Source organism: Apodemus sylvaticus, chromosome 12 (genome assembly GCF_947179515.1).
Source record: "Apodemus sylvaticus chromosome 12, mApoSyl1.1, whole genome shotgun sequence".
NCBI classification, from domain to species: Eukaryota; Metazoa; Chordata; class Mammalia; order Rodentia; family Muridae; genus Apodemus; species Apodemus sylvaticus.
This window is the reverse complement of record NC_067483.1, coordinates 57,890,031-57,913,975: the sequence shown is the minus strand read 5'-3', so window position 1 is coordinate 57,913,975 and position 23,945 is coordinate 57,890,031. Positions and strand designations below refer to the sequence as shown.

Sequence of the window (23,945 nt, the reverse complement as noted above, 5' to 3'; positions counted from 1 at the left end):
GCAGCCAACAATCCTCCAGCAATCCTCCTGCCTCCACCTCATTGTAGTGATGAGGCTGTAGAAACACATGCAGCCATACCCAGGACTTTGTGTGCATTCTGGAAATTCAAACCTCATTCTGTATGCTGTGCAGCCAGCACTCTTGCCTGCTGAGTCATACATACATGTATGTATGCATGTGTGTATGTGTATATGTATGTATATGTGTGTACACATATTAAGTTTGTATATTCATATATGTGTATATGTATGTATATGTGTACATGTATATATGATATAGATATATAATATATCACTATGTTTTTGTTCTGGCAGTAGCAAGCAGAGCTAACAGCTCTTTGTCACAGTAGTTTGTCATTCTGATTTAAAGTAAGGTGAGTTAGCACACCTTGTTAGACTTCAGCATTTTTACATGTGAAGCAATTGTGCAATCCACATGCATATTGATGTTTAATCATCTTAAAATCCAAGAGTCTTCTCTCTAGGGAAATGGAATCAGTCCTTTACTTTGTGTGTATTACCTTTGTCTTTTATCAAGATGTGAATGAATGTAGGCAGAATGTGTGCAGACCAGACCAGCACTGTAAGAACACCCGCGGTGGTTACAAGTGCATTGATCTTTGTCCGAGTGGAATGACCAAGGCTGAAAACGGGACCTGCATTGGTGAGTGCCAGGCTATTTCCCTGACAGAGAACTCTTTCCTACCAACGAGTTAAAGAAGGAATCTATTCTATAATAAGATGATAATGTAAGCATAGATAACAAGAACGTCCTTCCTCATTCATCAGTTCCTCTAAGTCCAGGTAAGCTTGAGTTCTAGATTTCTAATCTAATGGTGTACACAGAAATAGAAATGCAATTGGAGTTATGACCATTCTGTGCTCCCATCCATCCTACACTTTTTGCAAAGTTTAATAACCTTATAGATTAGTATTTGACAATCATGTCATTTCTAATTTGAAATTTAGTATATCTCCTTAGAAGTTCACAGCAAAGCAAGGTCAATAAAAATATATTTGTAGATACTTATTCAAAATATATAATATTCTACAACTGCTTTAATATTAAATCAAGGAGAAGAGAATGGGTTAATTGTATCTACCTCAACTTTATTCTTTATTCTGTAGCAGCAAACAAAGGTCACCAGATGTCTTTGGTTACAACTTAGAATATAAGATGAGTTATATTTCGTTTAAGTTTATTCTTTGTATATGTATTCTATACAAACCTGCATGAGTTGGTAGAGGTAGAAACTGCAGACAAAGAGTTAAAAAACAAATAAACTGAGTAAGATGGATCAGCAGATCAAGGGTCCTGTAGCCAAGCCTGGCTACCTGAGCTTAGTCCCTGGTACCCACATTGTAGAAGGAGATATCTGTCTCTCAGAGGTTGTCTTCTGGCTGCCGCATGTGTGGTGGCATGCAAGTGCCCTACACACACACACACACACACACACACACACACACACAGTAAGGAAATGTAATAATAAATAAAAACAAGTTAATTTGGCTTGCTCTCCTATCAAAAGTAAGGGGCAAACTCTACTATGCAAGGTAAAAGGAAACACTATAAGAGATACAAATAAAATTGAACAGTGCCCAGAATGTAAGAATAGTGGCTATCAAAAACATTGCAGATATGATCACATTTAAATTTAGGTGTGACTACACTGTTAACTGTGTTAATGGCAGAAAGGTGAAGGCAAGAAAGTCTTATGTTCAGAAGGACTTGGAATATTGCCTGCTTGCTGATTTTGAGGTCCATTAATGCTTTGTATACTTAAGAACTTCTAGAGGCAAGTATTGGACTATCACCTTTGAAATATATTTTAGCTCTACTTTCCTTAAGGGAAGTAGCAAGCAACACTGAACACCACATACTGTAGCTCACAGCTGTGTTTGGTTTTTTAGGAATATTAACTCTATAATTTGCCCTAAGACAATTATAAATGGTATGAACTGAAATACTAGAATAGTCCATTCAGAATGTAAATGTAGAGATTTATGTCTTGAGTTGAAGGGTTCAGAACTACCCGACTGCAAAACTAACTCAAAGATGACCCTGATATTAGCAGCCACGTTGACTTTGCAGGAATGTTGTTGCTATAAATAAGAAAGTAAGGGTAAGATTGGAGCATGCTGACTTCACAGTGCAGGTCAGAAGATGAAATGGATGCCAGTCCTGCTGGCAGCTGAAACTGGGGATCAGAGAAAGTGTAGCACTCTGGCTGCAAATCTGCCTACATGCTGACTGATCTTTAGTACAAATGGATAGTGAAAAGAATTATAGAGAAGTACGAAGAAGAAGCAAAACCAAAAACAAAGATAAGAGCAAAACTCTGAACAATGGGAAACAAGTGGGTAGGGAGGGGCAGTGGCGCTGGTGGTGCTGAGATTTGAACCCAAGTTTACTGCTGCCAAGTCCTAAATCCTAGTTTAATACAATCGAGATGACCTGGTAAGAATCACAAACTTTGGTGATCAGCAGAATGCGCATCATATGTATGATGACTTTGGGTTTGAAGAAATGTTGCTTTTTATTGCCTCCATGTCTGTAGACATTGATGAGTGCAAAGATGGGATCCATCAGTGCAGATATAACCAAATATGTGAGAACACGAGAGGCAGCTACCGGTGTGCATGCCCAAGGGGTTATCGGTCCCAAGGTATTGGAAGACCCTGTATTGGTAAGTTAAAAAAAACACTTCCAAAGTAATATAGCTGCTGATAGAGTTACCTAACCTTACCAGAAACTTATGATCATGCTCTCCTGCTACACGTAGAAGACATAAGCTCATTAAATAAGTCATATTACAGTCTGCTTACCTACTACTACTAGATTTGACACTGAGTTCAATTTATATTGGCATTTCAAGAAATATTATGGCCATTTCCTGAGTGCTTCTTATATAATGCATACATCAACGTGAACTTCCAACATAACAGCCATGGCAACTTGGTCCTTGTGGTCATCTTATAATTTCTCTATGCACAGACATAAACATTTGCATATATGTATTTTGTTTATTTGCATTTATATATTAAATATATTTATATGTAGTATGAACTTTATGCATAAGAGTAAAACAGTAACACAATTTAAGTAAACACATAATGATTACATTGTCTACAGTATCCACTGGATTCCATTCGCTATACTAAAATCATCTCATACAATTCATTCAATTGTCAGGTTGTGTCCATCCTAGTTATAATGGACTATAAAGTAAGACAGATGGTGGAAAATGTCTATAGGAAGATAAATATGGGCTGGGGTGATGCTCTGTGGGTAAGGTTACTTGTGTGTGCAACCTGAAAATCTGAGGTTGAACCCCTAGCACCCACATAAAAAAAGAAGAAAAAGAAAAGAAAACCAACTAGACGTGGGAAGTAAGGAACTCCAAGAAGAAATATGAGTACAATTTCAGGTCATGATAAACAATGTAATAAAGCCAGACAAGGCCAGGGATGAATGAGGCAGGCCAGAGTGAAAGGCACCTACTTCTCTGGGGAGTAGAGTGAAGAGGCAGCCGGTGTGTGAAGGTCTGAGCAAATACTTGAGGTAAAACAGCCCAAAGCCCTGCAGACCGTGGCATGCTGGCCACACTCAGAGATGGCCACAAGGCCTGGGCTGTCAGGGCACAACTGGGCAGAAGATACAGAGGCCAGAGAAAAATGCTTAGACCATCTTTAATCTGCAATGAGAAGATAAGGAGGGGTGTGGTGTGAGGTGATTCTCGCCTGGAAACGAGCCCTCCTGCAGCTATGAAGGGAGTAAGTTATGAGGGCCATGATCCGGGTAGAAAGACAGCGCTCACACAGAGAAAACAAATAACTATTACTATGTGTACTCATAAAAGGTAAATAAACATATTTACTTTTTAGGTCTTTATACATTCATAAAAACTAGACCTAAACATACTAGTGTTTCCCACAGTGCCAGTCAACCAGAAAATCCAGAAATACATCTGAAGGATATGTTAGTCAAAAGAGAGAAAGAAAGGAACAGAGATGTGGCTCAGCAGTTAAGACCACTCATCCCCTCCCAAAGGACGCAAGTTCAGTGTCCAGCACTCACATCAAGCAGCTTGCAAAGGCCTGTGACGCCAGCCAGCTCCAGGGGCCCAGCACCCTCTTCTGGTCGTTGAGGGCACCCAGAAACACAAACACACATGAGTAAAATTAAGAATGAAGTAAAATAAATCTTTTATAAAAAGAGAAAATTGTTGAAGTGTGCATATTCCATTTTATTAGGAGATACACAGAAATATTTAAATCATTTTATTTCACTAAAATTACACTAGTATGGGGTCTGGAGAGATAGTTTGGTGGTTAAGAGCTCTGGCTGCTCTTCCAGAGGACCCGGGTTCTCTAACTTCAGTTCCAAGGGATCCTACAACCCCATACAGGCAAAATTCCAATGTGCATGAAATAAAAATAAATAAATTATTTTTAAAAAGTAACACTAGGGCTGGAGAGATTGCTAAGTGGTTAAGAGCACCGACTACTCTTTTGAAGGCCCTGAGTTCAAATCCCAGCAACCACATGGAGGCTTACAACCATCTGTGATGAGATCTGATGCCCTCTTGTGGTGCATCTGAAGACAGCTACTTACATATAACAATAAACAAATCTTAAAAAAAAAAAAAGTAACACTAATTTGGATCCAATACTTTTTACATCTTTACTCTCAAAGGAAGGTAAAACTTGTCTAATAATGTCACATGTCCCTACCTACTTTAATTCAGAATTATATTTCCTTAATGAAATCCATTACCATATATGCTAGCCTAAAAATAAGATTAAATGTGTAAATGGAAATCTTGCATATTACATGTAAAAATGGTGTCAGCTTAACCCAAACAGATACACATCCAAGCTTGGCTTTGCTTTGAGGTCAAGGGGACAAGGCTGAAACAGCCCACTGGGACTCAAGTCCTTAACAGGAAAGGAAAGAGTGGATGGATTCCCGGAACTAGTGTCTCGCTTCCTGAGCCACCTGCTGAAGTGTGGATGTTTAAATAAAAAGTACACATATGAAGCAGCACTTAGAAAGAGGCACCGTCTCTTTCTATGTGTCCCTAACTGAGTGGGTCAAGCCTTGGTATCTTTGGTGGAGAGTACTATGATGTCTCTACGTTGTTTCACAGACTGATGGTTTATCCCTGTTTTGTGTGTCTGTGTTTTTTTTTCTCTCTCTCTCTTTTATGTATCATGGCACACGAGCAGACATTAACGAATGTGAGCAAGTACCTAAACCTTGTGCACATCAGTGCTCCAACAGCCCGGGCAGCTTCAAGTGTATCTGTCTGCCAGGACAACACTTATTAGGGGATGGGAAATCTTGCGCTGGATTGGAGAGGCTGTCGAATTATGGCACTCAGGACAGTAGCTATAACCTTGAGCGGTTCTCCCCTGTGAGAAGCGACTATCAACCTCTGCAGCATTACAGACAGTACTCACATCTCTACCGCTCCTACTCAGAGTATAGGAACAGCAGAGCGTCTTTCTCCAGGAATAGAAGGACTATTAGGAAAACTTGCCCTGAAGGCTCTGAGGCAAACCATGAAATATGTGTAGGTAAATGTCAGCCATATTGCACTTCCTTTCTGTGAGCTTACTTCTTGTCTGGAGTCTAAGCATGTATATAGCACCTATGTTTGATGCACTGAACTGCATATGATCTCAAGGCCGGACTGACTCAAAGCCTTTTGACATTTATTCTGGCACCTACGATGCTTACAAACTATCCAAATAAATGATGTATTTGCATGTGTGCATTCTAATAATTTATTGTGTCATATTGTTTCTCTTTCTGAAATCTATTACTGAATTAAATCCCACATAGATATAAGTGTCAGTGCCATCCATGATGTGAGCTTTTAGGAAGATACATACATTGTCACATAATATGATACAATCAGCATCATAGCTTTGTTTGATGCGAAAGTAGTGGCTTAGAAATGAGAGGTTTAATGACTCGGTCAACAGTTCTGTGTAACAACCCCCATTCTATTGGCTGTTTGTCCTTAGTCTTACCGTGAAATTTTCTGGTCAGGTTATGTTGTATATTTATGGATAGAAATAATGTGATCCAGAGCAGCTTGGTCCCATGGCTTCGAAATATGTGTGCTCAGTATCTTTATCTAAACTCATAAGCCAGTAACTTAATTTTGCAAAACTTAACTATAATTTTCCACTGAAGAACTGGGTCCTTATTTTCAGCTAAGTTGTAAACATTGCCATCTGCCATAGATTTAACTCAGTTTTGGTCGGTATCTACAGTTTGCATGTCATTGAGCTAGACAACAAGAAGAGTTAGCAAACGGCAAATAGTAATTAGCCCCAGTGTTTTGTTAGGTGGCAAAAGAAAGCAAACAGGAAAGTAGGGAGGCAAGAGAGAACGCCTATTAATGTTCAAAGACCATTAGACTGGACCATTCCTCCACCCTTAAAGCTCTCCTCAAAGACCTAGACTGGACCATTCATCCATCCTTAAAGCTCTCCTCAAAGACCTAGACTGGACCATTCATCCATCCTTAAAGCTCTCCTCAAAGACCTAGACTGGACCATTCATCCATCCTTAAAGCTCTCCTCAAAGACCATTAGACAAACTTATTCTTACAGTGTTCTACATGTTGCTTATTCTTAGTGTTAGCTTTTTTAGTGTTTTGAGGTTTTCTTTACACTCTGTCTTGATTTTCTCACTTATTTTTCTATCACTTCCCATCCCATTATCTTTTTTTGACATGCTTCCATAGTCAACTTTAGGTGGGCCCAGATTCTCCTATTCATAGTCTTAGCTGTATCCACCAGACTTCCTGAAAATTTGAGCTTCATACTTTATTACTGCATTCATATTTATCCAATGTTTTTCTTTCTAGTTATCCCAGTGTAGCTAAAATGTATCATTATGATTATGCTAACATTGCTATGTGATGAACTTTCCAGAACTATGGACACTGTCAATGGCTTACACTTCAAACTTAATGCATTTATTAGCAGTGCCTTACATTTGGTCCAGTGTGGACAAATACTACGTGATTGCTAATTCTCTGCATCTCACTTCATTCTGAGTGTTTGACAGCTTCCCATGCCTACAGTTTTGATCTGGCTCTTCCCCTATCAATCTGTCCACTATTCATTTAGTAGCATGTCTTTTTTTAATTTATTTTCTAAATTCTTTGTTTACATTCCAAACGCTTTTCCCTTTCCCAGTTCCCCCCACCCCATATGTCCCATAAGTCTTCTCTCCACCCATTCTCCAATCACCCCCTCCCTTTTCTCTGTCCTGGTACTACCCTACAATGCTGGATCAGGCCTTTCCAGGATCAGGGCCCTCTCCTTCCTTCTTCATGGGGGTCATCTGTTATGCTACTTGTGTCTTGGGTATTCAGAGCTTCTGGGCTAGTTAATATCCACTTATCAGTGATTGCATCCCATGTATATTCTTTTGTGATTGGGTTACCTCACTTAGGATGATATTTTCCAGTTCCAACCATTGGCCTAAGAACTTCACAAATTCATTTTTTAATTGCTGAGTAGTATTCCATTGTGTAAATATACCACATTTCTGTATCCATTCCTCCATTGAGGGACATCTGGGTTCTTTCCAGCTTCTGGCTATTATAAATAAGGCTGCTGTGAATATAGTGGAACATGTGTCCTTATTGCATGCTGGGGAATCCTCTGGGTATTTGCCCAGGAGTGGTATAGCAGGGTCCTCCGGTAGTGTCATGTTCAGTTTTCTGAGGAACCTCCAGACTGATTTCCAGAGTGGTTGTACCTTCTTGCAATCCCACCAGCAGTGGAGGAGTGTTCCTCTTTCTCCACATCCTCGCCAATACCTGCTGTCTCCTGAGTTTTTAACCTTAGCCATTCTGGCTGGTGTGAGGTGATATGTCAGGGTTGTTTTGACTTGCATTTCCCTAATGACTAATGATGTTGAGCATTTCTTAAGGTGCTTCTCAGTCATTCAAATTTCTTCAGGTGAAAATTCTTTGTGTAGATCTGCACCCCATTTAAGTATCTTCTGAATGGTTATTCCAACTGCAGTGCTTTGTAACCTGCCATTCTCCCACGTTTGCATTCATTTTGGACAAACTCATCATTTCTAGTCTACTTTTATTCTCTTGCCTCAAAATCAATGCCTTTTCCCAGGCTACCACTGAGCTAAGCCACACCCTCACACCAGGCATCACCTGGCTGCTATGCTTTTGTAGATTGAAGGTGGACAACAGCTTTAGAAAGATTCGCTTCCCAACAACCCAACTCCCTTCTTTCATTATTGCTCACAGCTGCCACTCCATCATACTGGTGTCTAACGAAGTTTTTCTTTCTTGATGTTTATAATACGCCAGTGCTATAGCGCATCAAAATTATCTTCCTTTGATAGGCATGCGTTGTTCAAGACTATTTTAGAGTGAGGAGCAATCATGTATGGATCTTTCCATTTATTGAGGAAACAGTGAGGAGTTTTAGATATTTCTTAAAATATTGTGAATATTTTATTGGGACTAATAAAGATATTCACACTCAGGCTGCAGACAGCTCTGGAATCATCTAACAAAAGCAACTTACAACAAACGCTGACTGCCTTTAATTAACCATCTGGGACAGACAAGTTACAAAAGGATTAAATTGACATTGTGGAATCTTGTTAGATTTGGGCAAATTTTAGATTTTAAAGCGCTGATCCCAGGGCTTAACAGAAATAATGAGCTTTGCCTCAGTTCTGAAAGCAGAAATCACCCTTTGCCATTTTAAGATTCACATGTTGCGAAGCTCCATGGTAATCACTTCAAAATCATTTGAGTTTCTGTTGTTGTTTTAGATTAAAGCAAATATTTAAAGAGAGAAGACAAAAATAACTCATGCAAATTATGAGATGAATACTTTGGCTAACTAAAAGGATGCATAAACATTGGAAGTGAATATTTGCTGAATATTATCATTAGCAGATTTTGAGTCGTTACAATTATGTTTTCGGCATGTGCTGAGCAGATCCAGTTACTGAGTCACCTCCCAGACCCGCTTTGTCTTTGCTTTATTCCTACCCTTCCTCCTCCTGTTCCCCCTTCATGTCATATTCTTCTGTGTCCCACTGCTTAGTGTTTTTCTCAGGGACCATGAGAGAGTTGATTTAAAAAAAAAATGACAGTTGGAATCCAAAATCAAACATTGAGATTGAATTATCATCTAGTCTCTCTCTACTTCAGGGTGTGTTTTGTGTGTGTGTGTGTGTGTGTGTGTGTGTGTGTGTTTATTCACTTTAATGATAGTAGGCAACCCCCTCCTTGTAGTTTATAAAGGTTTACTCACTGCAGTGTATGGATCTCCCAACAAACCCATAAAGTAGAGTAGATGGTTTCCATGCTCACTTTTAGCAGAAGCGTTGACTGCAATCTTGAGATTTGATGAGTTCCTCAACTTAGCACATCTATAGACATGTATTTTCCACTAGCAGTTTGCCATTATATAAGGAGATTGGAAAATATTTCTCACAAATATGAAAACACCTCCACTTGAAAATATCTGCATATGGGAAAGCTTTGTATAGATATTGTATGGAGATGCAAAGACAGAGAGAGACAGATCTAAGTTCACATGAAATAAAAATGAGGACTAAATATTTAGCTCAGTACTCATACTGGCTGCTTCTCCAAGGAGCTGGGTTTAATTCCCAGCCCCCACACAGTTTGTAACTCCTGTCCCAGGGGACTCAATGCCCTCTTCTGGTCTCATATGCAGTGCCCAGCCCTGTTACACAGACATACATGTAGGCAAAATACTCATGCACGCAAAATAGTAACATAAATTTTTTAAAGCAGATATCTCCATTTCCAACTAATATCAAAAGAAATTTTCAGGTAAATTTTTACGACTTTAGCAGAAGGTTAGATTTTTGGTGGTTTCAGATCTTATGTAGATCTGTCCCCTCTCTCATTTTAATGTAATTTAGCAACACAGAAAAAAATGACAAAGTTGAAGCTTCAGGTCATATATATGCATGTAAAATAGTAGAGAAATGTTCATACATTATAAAGTAGTATAGTGATTCTTGTAATATAGTTAGTTTTTATGTCACTAAAAACAGACTTGACATATAATAGCACTAAGCACTTTTAAGACCATGGATGTAGAACCAGCCACAAATGTTTCTGTCTTACGCCTGCCACTTGTACTGATGGCTGTGTCACAGATCCTGCTTGCATTTGGCATGACTATACATTCTGTTTTCTTTCTAAACAGATATTGATGAATGTCAAAACAGAGATACTTGCCAACACGAGTGTAGAAACACAATCGGAAGCTATCAGTGCATCTGCCCGCCAGGATATCGGCTCATGCTCAATGGGAAAACTTGCCAAGGTAAGAAGACACTAGAATATTCATTGCTCTAGTCTGACATTCAAAACAGTGAGAATATTTTGTAAATAAGTACTCCCCTAGCTGCTCCTTGTCTTCCTTATTGGTCAGATGTATGTCTAAACCAGTGGTTCTCAACCTGTGAGTTGATACTCTGCATACCACATATTTACATCATATTACATGTATCACACATTATGATTTGTAACACTAGTAAAATTATAGTTATGAAGTATCAATGAAATAATTTTATAGTTGGGGGGGGTCACCTCACCATGAAGAACTGTATTAAAGGGTCCCAGCATTAAGTAGGTTGAGAACCACTGATCTAAACAATACTTTTGCAAGTAGGAAAAACAAGAGAGAGGTAGCTCAGTGAAGGAAAATGACCAAGGCATTGGTGCGGTCTTCCTTGAAGAATCATTAACCCCGTTCATATTAAAGACCTTCCTAACTTAAAGGAAACACTTCTTTTCAAACATTTTTTCACCCTTTAGTGAAGGAGGAATGGAAAATGAGAAGCGTGACTAGTATACATACTGACTACAGTGGGAAGGGCTACTCTATTTTTCTCTCATTTGACTCATATTTAGAGATGTGCCACCATGCCAGCTTTTGTTCTCTATTTTTGTCTGTCCTTTTTTTTTTTTTTTGGTATGACTTTTGTTTGGCCTTCCTTTTTTCAGAAAAGTGAATGGAATCATAGAGCACAGATAAAGGATCAGTCTCTAGATCTGTCTCTAGATTGATCAGCAGAGAAACAGCGATAATCTCTTCTTTCTTTGAGTCTGCAAATGAATACCCACAACCATATTCTAATTCTGCTGGAGGTAGTAGTAGTTCCTCCCCTTAAGAGAGGCCATTCTAATACAGACAAATATAAATAAACCAAAATACGAATTTATAGGTTCTATAGAGAAGCAGAGGGCAAAGCACAGGGAAAATAGAAGAAAAAATACTACCAATCACCAGATTTCCTTATTTTGGGTGAAAACCATGAAAAGAAAAGCACTTTCTTGGTTATTATATTGCAAAATATACTTAGATTAAAAAGAAATAGCCTGTCAATATCTTCTGAGAACCTCCCTCAATTTTACAAACAAAATCTAAGCATGGTGTAAGCATCTGAATTTTGTTCTTTTCTGTCATATATAAACTATATCCTTTTGAAAACGTCTACTAGTAAAATCTTTATGAGAACATTTTACAATAGCCATAAAATTGAGATTGAATTTTTCCTTTTCAACTTTACAAAGACATGTGAGGACTGTAATCTGTAGGAGATGTGTTCTGGAAACCAAGACCAGTAGGGAGGCTGGCTCTACCTGATGTACCAAGAGCCAGTCCTTTTCCTAATCTTCCCACTGTCTGAGGGTTCCTACATAGGTTGTTAGAGATGGAGAAGAAGTTTGAACTCAGTAGAGCCTTTGCTGTCATCTATTAATCACTGAACATTATTAAGACTGTACCTAGGGCTGGGGAGATGGCTCATGGTTAAGAGCACTGGCTTCTCTTCCAAAAGTCCTGAGTTCAAATCCCAGCAACCACATGGTGGCTCACAACCATCCATAATAAGATCTGATGTCCTCTTCTGGAGTGTCTGAAGACTACAGTGTACTTAGATACAATAAATAAATAAATCTTTAAAACAAAAACATTTAAAAAATGGGGGGGCAGTGATAGTGCACACCTTTACTCCCAGCACTTGGGAGGCAGAAGCAGGCAGATTTCTGAGTCTGGGGCCAGCCTGGTCTACAGAGTGAGTTCTAGGACAGCCAGGCCTACACAGAAAAACCCTGTCTTGAAAAACAAACAAAAAACCAAAAATGTACCCTACATGAATAACTTGAGTCAGTAATATAGATATAATTCCCACTCATGTATATAAATAAAACTCCTACTTAAGGTGACTATGTGAACCCCAATACCCTAGTGTAGTCAAGACCGAAGGTAACACTATCTCAGAGTGTTCATTCTCCAATGCCCTCTCATCTTTTCTAAGATGCTGTAAATACTACAGGCAGCACATGCTGGTTTGAGGGTGGTATGGGGGTGGAGGCGCTGACTCAGTCCAGACATCTTTCTAAAAGAATACCAGTGTCACTAGGTTTGGTGGCAAATGCTTTTTCTTCCCAGCACTCTGTAGGCAAAGGCAGGCAGAGCACTGTAAATTTGAGGCCAACTAGAGCTTTATAATGAGCTCTTGTCTCAAATATTGAGACAGAGAGACAGAGAGACAGAGAGACAGAGAGAAACAGAGCGAGACACAGACAGAAAGAGCACCAGTGCCCAAATCTATAACTACCCTTCCTACAGCTGTCTCAGGAACTAAAGAAGGATACAAGGCAAATACCAAAGCATTTAGAATTATCAACTAAACCGCAAAATCTTTTAAGCAAAGCTAAAGGGTTATATGATACACTCATTAGAGAGATTTTCCTTCTTTCCTAAATCTAGCCAGGTTTTTTTTAATTGCCTTCATTTAGCTCAAAACATTTTTCAATCTTCACTTGTGCTACAGAGTGGAAAATACTGTGAACAAATCAGAAACAGGTGTCATGGAAGTGTTTGCAATTTAAATGGGTTACATACTTTTGTGGTTTTAAAAAGACACCAGAGAAAACATTTCTGCCTTTTTAAAGAATTCTTTACTCTAAGGAATAGCTTAGAGTCTCTTTATAGCTTTAGAAAGTCTTTGAGGCATTTACAAGGAGCAAGAGGCTGTTTTTAAGCCCAGCAATTTTTTTTTTAAAAAAGCTTTATACATTACTAATAGCCGAGTCAGTAAGAGCTGGGAAATTACAATGGACAGTGTCATAGGGAACAAAAACAGAGAATCCTTCAAAAGTGGAAGTCATTGGGCTGTAAAATTAAAAACAAAATACATAAAGTGTGACCAATCAAGATTTGACTGAGAAGCAAAAGGGAGAAACTAAAAGAAACTCAGACTGATTTTATACACCACAAATATTAAAAACGAAAACTCAAATAGACTTTCATATATTACAAATAATACTTTGAAATATATCAATAAAGGAATATATTTTAAAGGAAGAAAATTTAATATTATATAACATTTGAAAGAAGCTCTGTCTTCTACATTGTTTTTGGTCTTTTTCAAGAGAGGGCTTCTCTATATAGCTCTGGCTATCCTGGAACTCACTTTGTAGACCAGACTGGCCTCAAACTCAGAAATCTGCCTGCCTCTGCCTCCCAAGTGCTGGGATTAAAGGCGTGTGCCACCACTGCCCGGCTGTCTTCTACATTTTTAAACACATGGTACATGTTTTCAAGACTCCAGGTTAATTACTTTGTATTTTTTAATTATTTTATTCCAGTGGCCCCTCCCAGACCTCTTCACCCCATGCCCCTCCCCTTTGCCATTTAGAGGGTGCTCCCCAACCCACCCACCCCAGCCCTCACCTCCACCTCCACCTTGTTCATTTCCCTACCCTGGGCATCAAGTCCACAGGACCAGACCAGGCGGTCCTCTGCTATACATGTACCAGGAGCCACTTTGGTTGCTCTTTGGTTGGTGGCTTAGTCTCTTGGAGCTCCCAGGGGTTGAGGTTGGCCGACACTATTGGTCTTCTTACGGAGATGCCATCTCCTTCATCCCCTTTAATCCTTGCCTAACTCTTCCATAGGGGTCCCTGACCTCAGTCCAATGGTTGGCTGTATCTGCATCTTTCACAGTCAGCTGCTGGTAGAGCCTCTCAGAGGGCAGCCATGCTAGGCTCCTTTCTGCAAGCACAACATAGTATCAGTAATAGTGTCAGAGCTTGGTGCCTGCAGATGTTCCAAGAGTATTTATCCCAAATTATTTTTAAAGTGTCCAGAAGCAATTGCTTAAATCCATCATATTTTCAAATGCTGTTGATATAAAATCATTTCAGCTCAGTTTGCCATTCTTTTCTTGTAGCAGGGATATTTATATAATTGCTCCCACTTCTATTTCTCCTATGATATTTTTACAATGTTCATTAAAAGCCAGACATCAAGAGTTGATCCATTGTAGAAGTCAAGAGTATTAGTCCTCTGATTGTTCTTTCTTTGAAACAAGGTCTCATTGTGTACCACTGACTGGACTGGAACTCACAGTAGTGTCTGTTCTGCCTCCTGGGTGCTAGAATTAAAGGGGTGTGCCACCATGCCCAGCTTTTTTTATTTCTGTTGGTCTTTTTTGGTATTGTTTGTGTTTGGCCTTCCTTTTTTTAAGGACAGTGAGTAGAATCAGAGACCACAGATGAAGGCGGGCCACCTGCCTATGAGCAAGCCAAGTTTTAAGTACTTAGAAGATTCCTTATGGAGAGCAGATGTTATCATAGACTAAAGACAGAGGCTTTACCTTAAAGACTACAGTTCTGTGGGTCAATAAATAGTTCTCACATTGGCTTGAAGCATCCAAGGACCTTAGAAAGTACAAATGTTTATGAGGTGGTATTAACTTTTGACTGTTTAGATTGAATGTGTAATGTGGGAAAATATGAATAATTCTCATTTTAGGAAACAATTCAGTGAATCTTTTATTTTTATTCATTTTAGTCTACAAAACAATGGGCTTACCTATGTAAACATGTACCATGTCCCTTGCTCATAGCTGCCCCACCCCTCCCCTTCCCTTCACTAATTTCTCCCTTTCCTTTCCCCCTAAACTGTCCCCTCTGCTTTCATATCACACAGACACATTTCCAAGTTCTTGTTCTTCTTTATAGACCCATACTGAACCAGTGAACCTATGATATTAAGAACTCTTATTACACACACACCCCGACCCATAACATGATCCTTGTGGTTCCCACAGCCTGCTACCCTCCATGTTTCTGTTATGTTCAATATTCAAAGTTAGAGATGAAGGAAAATTTTGAAGCTGGAAAAAAATTTAAAAGAAAAAAGATAAATAAAAGATAAGAAATTCAGGCTAACTGAATTTCTTTCACATTTTCCTCAAGGTCTTTTCACTCCATCTTTAAGACAATCTCAATTTGTCAAACAGATAAACCATGTTCATCTGATTAAAAAAAAAACATACTTAGAAATCAGTTCACAGAGATGACAGTCAAGACTGCTGCAATGAAAGGGTTTTATGCTGGACTTCTTTATTGTAAGAAAACCAGTTGTCAGGAAGCATACACTGGCGGTCCGAGGCCTCAGCACATATGAAGCAGAGGACTGCCTGGTCTGGCTGCAGTGGGAGAAGATGCTCTTAATCCTCCAGAGACTTCAGACCCCAAGGAAGGGAGGGGTCTGGGGGTGGTGGGAGGAGAGTACCCACCTGGAGGCAAGGGAGGGAAATGGGATGAGAAACTATAGGAGCAGGGACGGGGGAGGGGGGGCAATGACTGGAATGTAAGTAAATAAAATAATTTTTAAAAAAACAAATAAAAATGAGAATATAACCAAAAAAGAAGAGGGAGAAGTAGAGGAGGTAGAGGAGGTAGTAGTAGTAGTAGTAGTAGTAGTAGTAGAGGTAGTAGTGGTAATGGTAGTAGGAGGAGGAGGAAGAGGAGGAGAACCAAAAAGAAAAAAGAAAAGAAAAGAAAGCCATTTTTTTTGTTCAAACTAAAATCTAATTTTAAATTGCTAACTTTTGTAGCCATGACTTTTTAGAAAGGCATTGGTTCATCAATATATACTATTTCTGTATAGTATATTCATATATTTGCTCTAGGATTCGTGCAGCCTTTCTCTAGAAGGTAGATGGAGGGTGTGGAAGAACACCTCCAGACCTGGAATTTCTTAGGCAGACTGATGTGGGGAAAGTAAACTTTGGGGAAATGAGGCTGTGGAAATGGACTCCCTGGAATGCTTGCCTGCTGTCACAGGGTGCAAATCCTCCTGTACCACTGGGCAGGGGAAGGCTACCACTGCAAGAAGATTAAACAAAATAAGTATTCACTGAATTCTGTGGACACTCTCCCCCGCCCGTGTGAATGTGTCTCTGTCTGTCTGTCTGTCTGTCTGTCTGTCTGTCTTCCGGTACTCAATTACAAATCCAGAATTTAAAATTATGGCACAAAAACATCTTCAGAAAGCTTGAAAGTTTTTCTTCAGCTCTTGGTTACTTTTTCAAAAATCTGATTACATCAGTGTTTCCATTAAATAACTCTGAGGAAACCACAGAATACAATGTCTTTCACTCGCATATGTCTGCCCTGCTTTCGCTCCAGGGAACATCCCCATGCCACGCTGCTGGGGGTACACTCTGCTGTCAGAGCAGTTGGATTCTGCTCCATTTCATCAAATTTGAACTGAGGGTTGGGGGCATTTATTTGATCCTAGGGTTTCCTTTTTCACTTGTCCTCTCTCTTTTCAATCTGACTCACCGAGCAGTGTCCCATGAGTTTACATCACCAACCCTGGCATTTTTATTCCCCTTATTGCCCCCTCTACAACTTGAGCACAAGAATTGCTCATACTACTGAAGATTCTCCACTTTGTAAAGTATTCACAGGTGCCCCTTAATTTTGAGCTTGGTCAGTGTGTAGCTAAAATATTATTTGCTTAACCAACTCACATACATTCTGCTTTTCAAACAGAAGAGACACTCTTAAGAACTGCCCCCTTCACTTTTACAGCTCTCATTTTTCTCTTGACTTTGAAGACATATCAAGAGAAAAATGTCCTCAGAGTAATCAGGGTAACAAACACACTGGGAAGCATACTCCTCATTTTGTGGCTGAAGCTTGGGCGTGACAAATAAGCTTGTTATGGGACTAAGGCATAAGGACTTTCTCTGTATTCCAGTCAAAGACCAATGACTGCCACAGTGACCCTTATTGACCCAAATAACAATGCTCTGTATTCTTTGTGTGGTCCCTAGATGTAGATGAATGCCTGGAGCAGAATGTGCGCTGTGGGCCGAATCGCATGTGTTTCAACATGAGAGGAAGCTATCAGTGCATCGACACACCCTGCCCACCCAACTACCAACGGGATCCTGTTTTGGGGTATGTTCCACCTTCTTATCCCAGACATGTTTCTAAAAACCCTCTCTTCGACCAACATAACCTTGTCAACAGTCATGCTTAACTCATGGAAAGGCAGTAGACCTGGGGGAATGGACAAGAGATGAACTCAGTAGGCAGCTGACACCGCAAACCTGATTGCCAAGCCTTCCTAGATGAGGCTTCCATCAAGGAGTTCACAGTGTAGCATCCAGGGCTCTCCTACACAGCAAGTGTTCTATGGGACACAGAGCCTGCCTTTTCTTTCTTTGAAAATTCCCCATTGCCATTTGTACTGTGTCAAGCTGGTAAATACTGTCAGCAGGTAGACTGATCCAAAAAGTCCCTTTTCTGTTGCTATGGAAACTCACCATACATCCAGAAAGGGGGAGAAACAAGGATAAGTCAATAGGCTGACCATCGGTGATGTCTTGCTCACATATTCTGGTGGCTGAGTCTTCTTCTGGAAAAACTATTCTAGATCTCTCCACCCTGTCCGCTTGAAAACAAGTGATAATTTTTATCTTGAGAGCCCCTGCTCACTGGAGCTCACACCTTATTTTCCTCTTAGTAAGGCCTCAAGTTCATGTAGCATGGTCCAGTGTGTATTGCCTTGAACCTCCCATAAACCTGATTGTGGCTAATCTTGTAGGAATAGAAACAGGAAAGAGGGGGTTTAAAATATAGAGACTTATAAAGGATCTAAAAAATGTTTTGACTAAAAAAAAAATCTGTATTTTCATAAAATAGTCCTTTGTGGATTTTTCCCCCTCTAGATCTCTAGAAAAATAATTTAAATGTCATTATGACTTCATGTGGGCTCTGAAAGGGGAAATTGTTTTTAATGTAAAATAATATGAAAGAAAAGTTTAAAAGAAAGTCATCCCCTAGAAATTCTAAGTGACCTTTAATTATTCTGAGAAAAATAAGCCAATAGCTATATATCCTATTTTAACGTTAAGCCATCATTAGGATAAATGTTATAATGTAGCTTATAGTCTTCTTTCTAGGAAGTATTCATTTCCAAGATATGTACAATGCCCTTGTTTATAAGACTGACTCTTTCATTTTAAGGACAGCACTCTTGGAACTGTGCAGAAGCTGTGGTGAAGCATCAGCTTTGTATACACAAGGCTCGCATCCAACCCCAGCATCGCACCAAAAAGGAAATAAAGTATTCTTGCTTGCTTGTGTCAGGAACTCTAAATCTTCTGAGTTTAACAGAGCAGGAATATTGATACGTGGCTGTAGACCAGGATTTTTGTTGTTGTTGTTGTTGTTACCTGCTATCTCTTTTGAGCCAGTGATTTAGGGGAGAACCACATTTGCAGGTAAACAAATAACTAAGAGCCACCATGGGTCATGGTCATTTGTGTCATGTCTCATCTTCTTCCAGGGCGTATAACTGTGTGCATCTTATTTATTATCTAACCGTAGGTTCTGCCTTAAGAACTGTCCACCCAATGACTTGGAATGTACCTTGAGCCCATATGCATTGGAATATAAACTTGTCTCCCTCCCATTTGGAATAGCCGCCAATCAAGATTTGATCCGGCTGGTTGCATACACACAGGATGGAGTGATGCATCCCAGGACAACTTTTCTCATGGTAGATGAGGAACCTGCTGTTCCTTTTGCCTTAAGGGATGAAAACCTGAAAGGAGTCGTATACACTACACGTCCACTACGAGAGGCAGAGACCTACCGCATGAAGGTGCGAGCTCTATCCTACAGTGCCAATGGGACCATTGAGTATCAGACTACATTCATAGTTTATATAGCTGTCTCTGCCTATCCGTACTAGGAAGTACTCCAGAACCGAGTCCAAATATTTAAACTGCATTGATTTAGCAATCAAGGACCTCTACAGTTTACTATCTCTTGAACAGTTGCAGTCTTGGCAACTTGAAAATGGTGCTGTACTCTGTTATGTATGTGTTCCTTGGTACTGGTGAAGTATCTGTATGATCCCACAGTGGTCATGTATCTTTTAGTAAGTTCTAGAAGGGTCCTTTGTTATTTTCTTTATTTATTACACTGGAGCAGTTTCTTCCCAAGGATCATTCTGATCAGCTCGCAGGACATTTCAGTGATGTTGTATAGTAACCTAGTAGCTAAGATCATTTTCTTGGAAACAATATAAAGCATAACAAAACCAAACAAAACTAGTTCAAATACTTTTTGAACATTCCGGCTATTCTTAAAATGGTAAAAACCAGTTACTATGTGTTTTGATAAAAGCTTACGTGATAATAATGCAATTTTTAAGATACTGATATAACACTTATACATCTTTCATTTTAAGGTTAAAAAAAGAAACATCACTTTTCTGAAATATAGTGCAGATACAAGAAAGTTTGTTTGATCCTAAATGGATCTTATCTTTATTAAATACTCAAGATACATTCCCTAAGTTTCTGCGAAATCATCTGAACCTTGTACTATGGTATCAGAAAGTTACTTTCCTTTTAGATAATTGCCCATGGCCTGGGTCTTTGACATTTTGGTATAACCATTTATTCACTCAGCTCCTTAACTTTTACATTCCATATTTTTCTTTCAAAATAAAATTATTTTAAGACATATCAATAGAACAGGTTTCTTGATTATTGTAATCATGTATGTTCAAGTTAAAGTGTTAAACGTCATTACACTGTACATGGTGGTAACAGACTCTGTAAGCAGTTGTCAAGATGTATTCTATTTTTATGAAGTGTATATATTACCTTAGTGTGTATTTTCTATATAATATCTTGATGGACTCTTTTATAAAATTATTTTATAAAAAATTATTACAGTAAAATAAACCTAAATAAAAATTTCACCTTTTTCTTAAGAACCGAAAATGTGTTTCCTTTAGATTATATGACTTCCTTTTCTATTGCTGTGATAGTTATTCAGAGGAAAAAAATCAGGAAATAAAGGACTTGCTTTGGCTCTTTAAGTACAAAGTCCATAACGGCAAGGAAGATGTGGCCACAGCATGGATGTCATGGAATCTAGTTGATCACATCACATCCATACTCAAGAAACAGAGAGAATACGCTGGATCCGATCACAGGACCTCAAATCCCTCCATGGTGGCATGTGCTACCTAGAGGTGTGGGGAGTGTTGGAAAGATGGTGGTTTTAGAGTGTTAGAAGTGGTATCATTGGCTCCTGTGGGTGCTGTGGTAGGCACGCAGCAGAGAAGCAAGTAAAGCAGGGTCTGGCCTCCCTAGAGTACAGATCCTCGAGACCAAACCGAGCTCCACTTCATATGGGCTGGAAGTCACGGGGAGATTCTAGCCTTAGAGCATCTCAAGTAAGGACTCAGATATTCTAGCTGATGCTGGTGTTGATGCCATGTGATGATTTAGTGAGGTCTTTTGACTCTGGGAAGAGGCTAGACAGCTCCATCACCTTCCCAAACAGTGTCACCAAGTAGGAAGCAAGTGTTCAAACATGTCTACGCAGCACAGTTCATATTTGAACCAACACAACACAGCTATTATAGTCACTGAAGTTTTAGGAAGAAACATAAGTGTGTAGGCATCACAACAGCCCAAGATATATGACCGTATCATTCACACTTTAGAGGATGGTGGGCATACACTTGTGCAACCTCAGAGAACTCAGATAGTTATTGGCAGAAATGTCATTCTTTTTATGCTTTATGACTATAAGTGAAAGTTCTTACAACCTCACAGTTTCCTCATCCATCTAAGTAGTCTTCTAATATCTCATCTAATAAATAACTCCCTTAAAGAAATATCGACAACCATTATCAGTGGAGGAAATGAACAAATTAGTTCAAGACCTGAAAATGGAAATAGAATCAATTAAAAAAAATTAAACTGAAGGAAATCTGTAAATGAAAATGTTAAGAATCCACCAACAGTCCTCTATTCTGCTGGCAAGCCTCACTAACAGAATGCAAGCGACAGAAGAGTTAACCTCAGACACTGAAGATACAACTGAAGAAATGGATACCAAAGTAAAGAAAATGTTAAATCTACAAAAATTCTGACATAAGTCATCCAGGAAATCTAGGATACTATGAAAAGCCCAAATCTAAGAATAATAAGAGTAGAGGAAGGAAAAGAAACCCAAGTCAAAGACCCAGAAAATATTTTCCAAAAGAAAATCATAAAAGAAAATTTCTCTAACCAAAAGAAACAGACGCCTATCAAGGTACAAGAAGCATTTAAAAATACATACACACACCAAAGAGGCTGCATCAGAAGAGAAAGTCCCTCAGCTCATTATAATCAAAAAATTAAATCCACACAATAAAGAAATAATATTTAAAATGCAAGGAATGAAGACAAAGTAACATGTAAAGTGAGACCTTTAGAATAATGCATGACTTCTATTTTTTCTATATTCTATATTCTATATTTTACATTCCAAATGATTTCCCCTTTCCCAGTTCCCCCCTCCCCCTCAAGTCCCATAAGCCCTCTTCCCTCTGCCCATTTCCCAATCAACCCCCTCCCACTTCTGTGTCTTGGCAATCCCCTACAATGCTGCATCAAGTCTTTCCAGGACCAGGACCCTCTCCTTCCTTCTTCTTGGGAATGATGATATGTGAGTTGTCTCTTGGGTATTCAGAGCTTCTGAGCTAATATCCACTTATCAGTGACTGCATTCCATGAGTATTCTTTTGTGAATGAGTTACCTCACTTAGGATGATATTTTCCAGTTTCAACCATTTGCCTAAGAATTTCATGAATTCATTGTTTTTAATTGCTGAGTAATATTCCATTGTGTAAATATACCACATTTTCTGTATCCATTCCTCCATTGAGGGACATCTGGTTTCTTTCCAGCTTCTGGCTATTATAAATAAGGCTGCTATGAACATAGTGGAGCATGTGTCCTTATTACATGCTGGGGAATCCTCTGGGTCTATGCCCAGGAGTGGTATAGCGGTATAACGTCCTCCGGAAGTGTCATGCCCAGTTTTCTGAGGAACTGCCAGAGTGGTTTTACCAGCTTGCAATCCCCCCAGCATTGGAGAAGTATTTCTCTTTCTCCACATCCTTGCCAACACCAGCTGTCTCCTGAGTTTTTAATCTTAGCCATTCTGACTAGTGTGAGGTAAAATCTCAGGGTTGTTTTTGATTTACATTTCCCTAATGACTAATGATGTTGAACATTTCTTAAGGTGCTTCTCAGCCATTCGAAGTTCTTCAGGTGAAAATTCTTTGTTTAGCTCTGTACCTCATTTTTATTTTATTTTTTATCTTATTTATTATTATTATTATTTTCTAAATTCTTTGTTTACATTCCCAATGCTTTCCCCTTTCCCGGTTCCCCCCTCCCCATATGTTCCATAAGCCTTCTCTCCACCCATTCTCCAATCACCCCCTCCCTTTTCTCTGTCCTGATACTCCCCTACAATGCTGGATCAAGCCTTTTCAGGATCAGGGCCCTTTCCTTACTTCTTCATGGAGTCATTTGATATGTTAATTGTTGTGTCTTGGATATTCAGGGCTTCTGGGCTAATTAATATCCACTTATCAGTAAATACATTCCATGTGTATTCTTTTGTGATTGGGTTACCTCACTTAGGATGATATTTTCCAGTTCCAACCATTTGCCTAAAAATTTCATGAATTCATTGTTTTTAATTGCTGAGTAGTATTCCATTGTGTAAATATACCACATTTTCTGTGTCCATTCCTCCATTGAGGGACATCTGGGTTCTTTCCAGCTTCTGGCTGTTATAAATAAGGCTGCTATGAACATAGTGGAGCATATGTCCTTATTGCATGCCAGGGAATCCTCTGGGTATATGCCCAGGAGTTGTACCCCATTTTTAATAAGGTTATTTGGCTCTCTGGAGTCTAACTTCTTGAGTTCTTTTTATATATTGGATATTAGCCCTCTGTCGGATATAGGGTTGGTAAAGATCTTTTCCTAATTTGTTGGTTGCTGTTTTGTCCTTTGCATGACTTCTTAATGTATATTCTAATAGCCAGGAGGGCTTGAACAGATGTTTAACATTTTTTTTTTGCTTTTTTGTTTTTTTGTTTTTTTTTTTATTTGTTTTTTTTCAAGACAGGGTTTCTCTGTATAGCCCTAGCTGTCCTGGAACTCACTCTGTAAACCAGGCTAGCCTCAAACTCAGAAATCCTCCTGCCTCTGCCTCCCAGAGTGCTGGGATTACAGGCGTGTGCCACCACTGCCCGGCTCAACAGACTTTAAAAGACCATAGATCAGCCCAAACTATAGTACCCAGCAAAACTTATAACCACAAGAGCTGGAGAAAATAAGACATTCTGTAATAAAACCAAATTTAAGTTAACTTTCTACAAATTCAGCTACATTGAAGGTGCTAGAAGGAAAACTCAAACTTAATGAGGTTAACCACACCCAAGAAAACACAGGAAATAAACAGTACCAGACTAGTAACACACACACACACACACACACTGCAATAACAAAATAACAGGAATCAAAAAACCTGCTCATTGATACCTCTCAACATTAAAGTCTTGATTCACCAATAAAAAGACAGAATAGATGCAAAAATAGGATCCATCCTTCTGCTGCATCGAAGAAACACCTAAAATTAAGGATAGATATCATGGTATTCCAAGCAAATAAACCTAAGAAGTGTGCTGATGTTGCCTTTTTAATATG

The 23,945-nt window shown here is 39.1% G+C and overlaps 1 protein-coding gene across 1 annotated transcript in view; it reads left to right on the top strand.

Moving 5' to 3' along the window:
- Hmcn1 (hemicentin 1) overlaps positions 1-20,159 on the top strand; it is a 435,972-nt gene extending 415,813 nt beyond the window's left edge. The window contains exons 102-107 of the mRNA XM_052199882.1: positions 539-664; positions 2,559-2,687; positions 5,230-5,580; positions 10,252-10,371; positions 17,192-17,318; positions 18,753-20,159. Of these exons, the coding sequence (XP_052055842.1) occupies positions 539-664; positions 2,559-2,687; positions 5,230-5,580; positions 10,252-10,371; positions 17,192-17,318; positions 18,753-19,119 (1,220 nt within the window). The 3' untranslated portion in view covers positions 19,120-20,159. The remainder of the gene's footprint in view (positions 1-538; positions 665-2,558; positions 2,688-5,229; positions 5,581-10,251; positions 10,372-17,191; positions 17,319-18,752) is intronic.
- Positions 20,160-23,945: the final 3,786 nt, after the last annotated feature.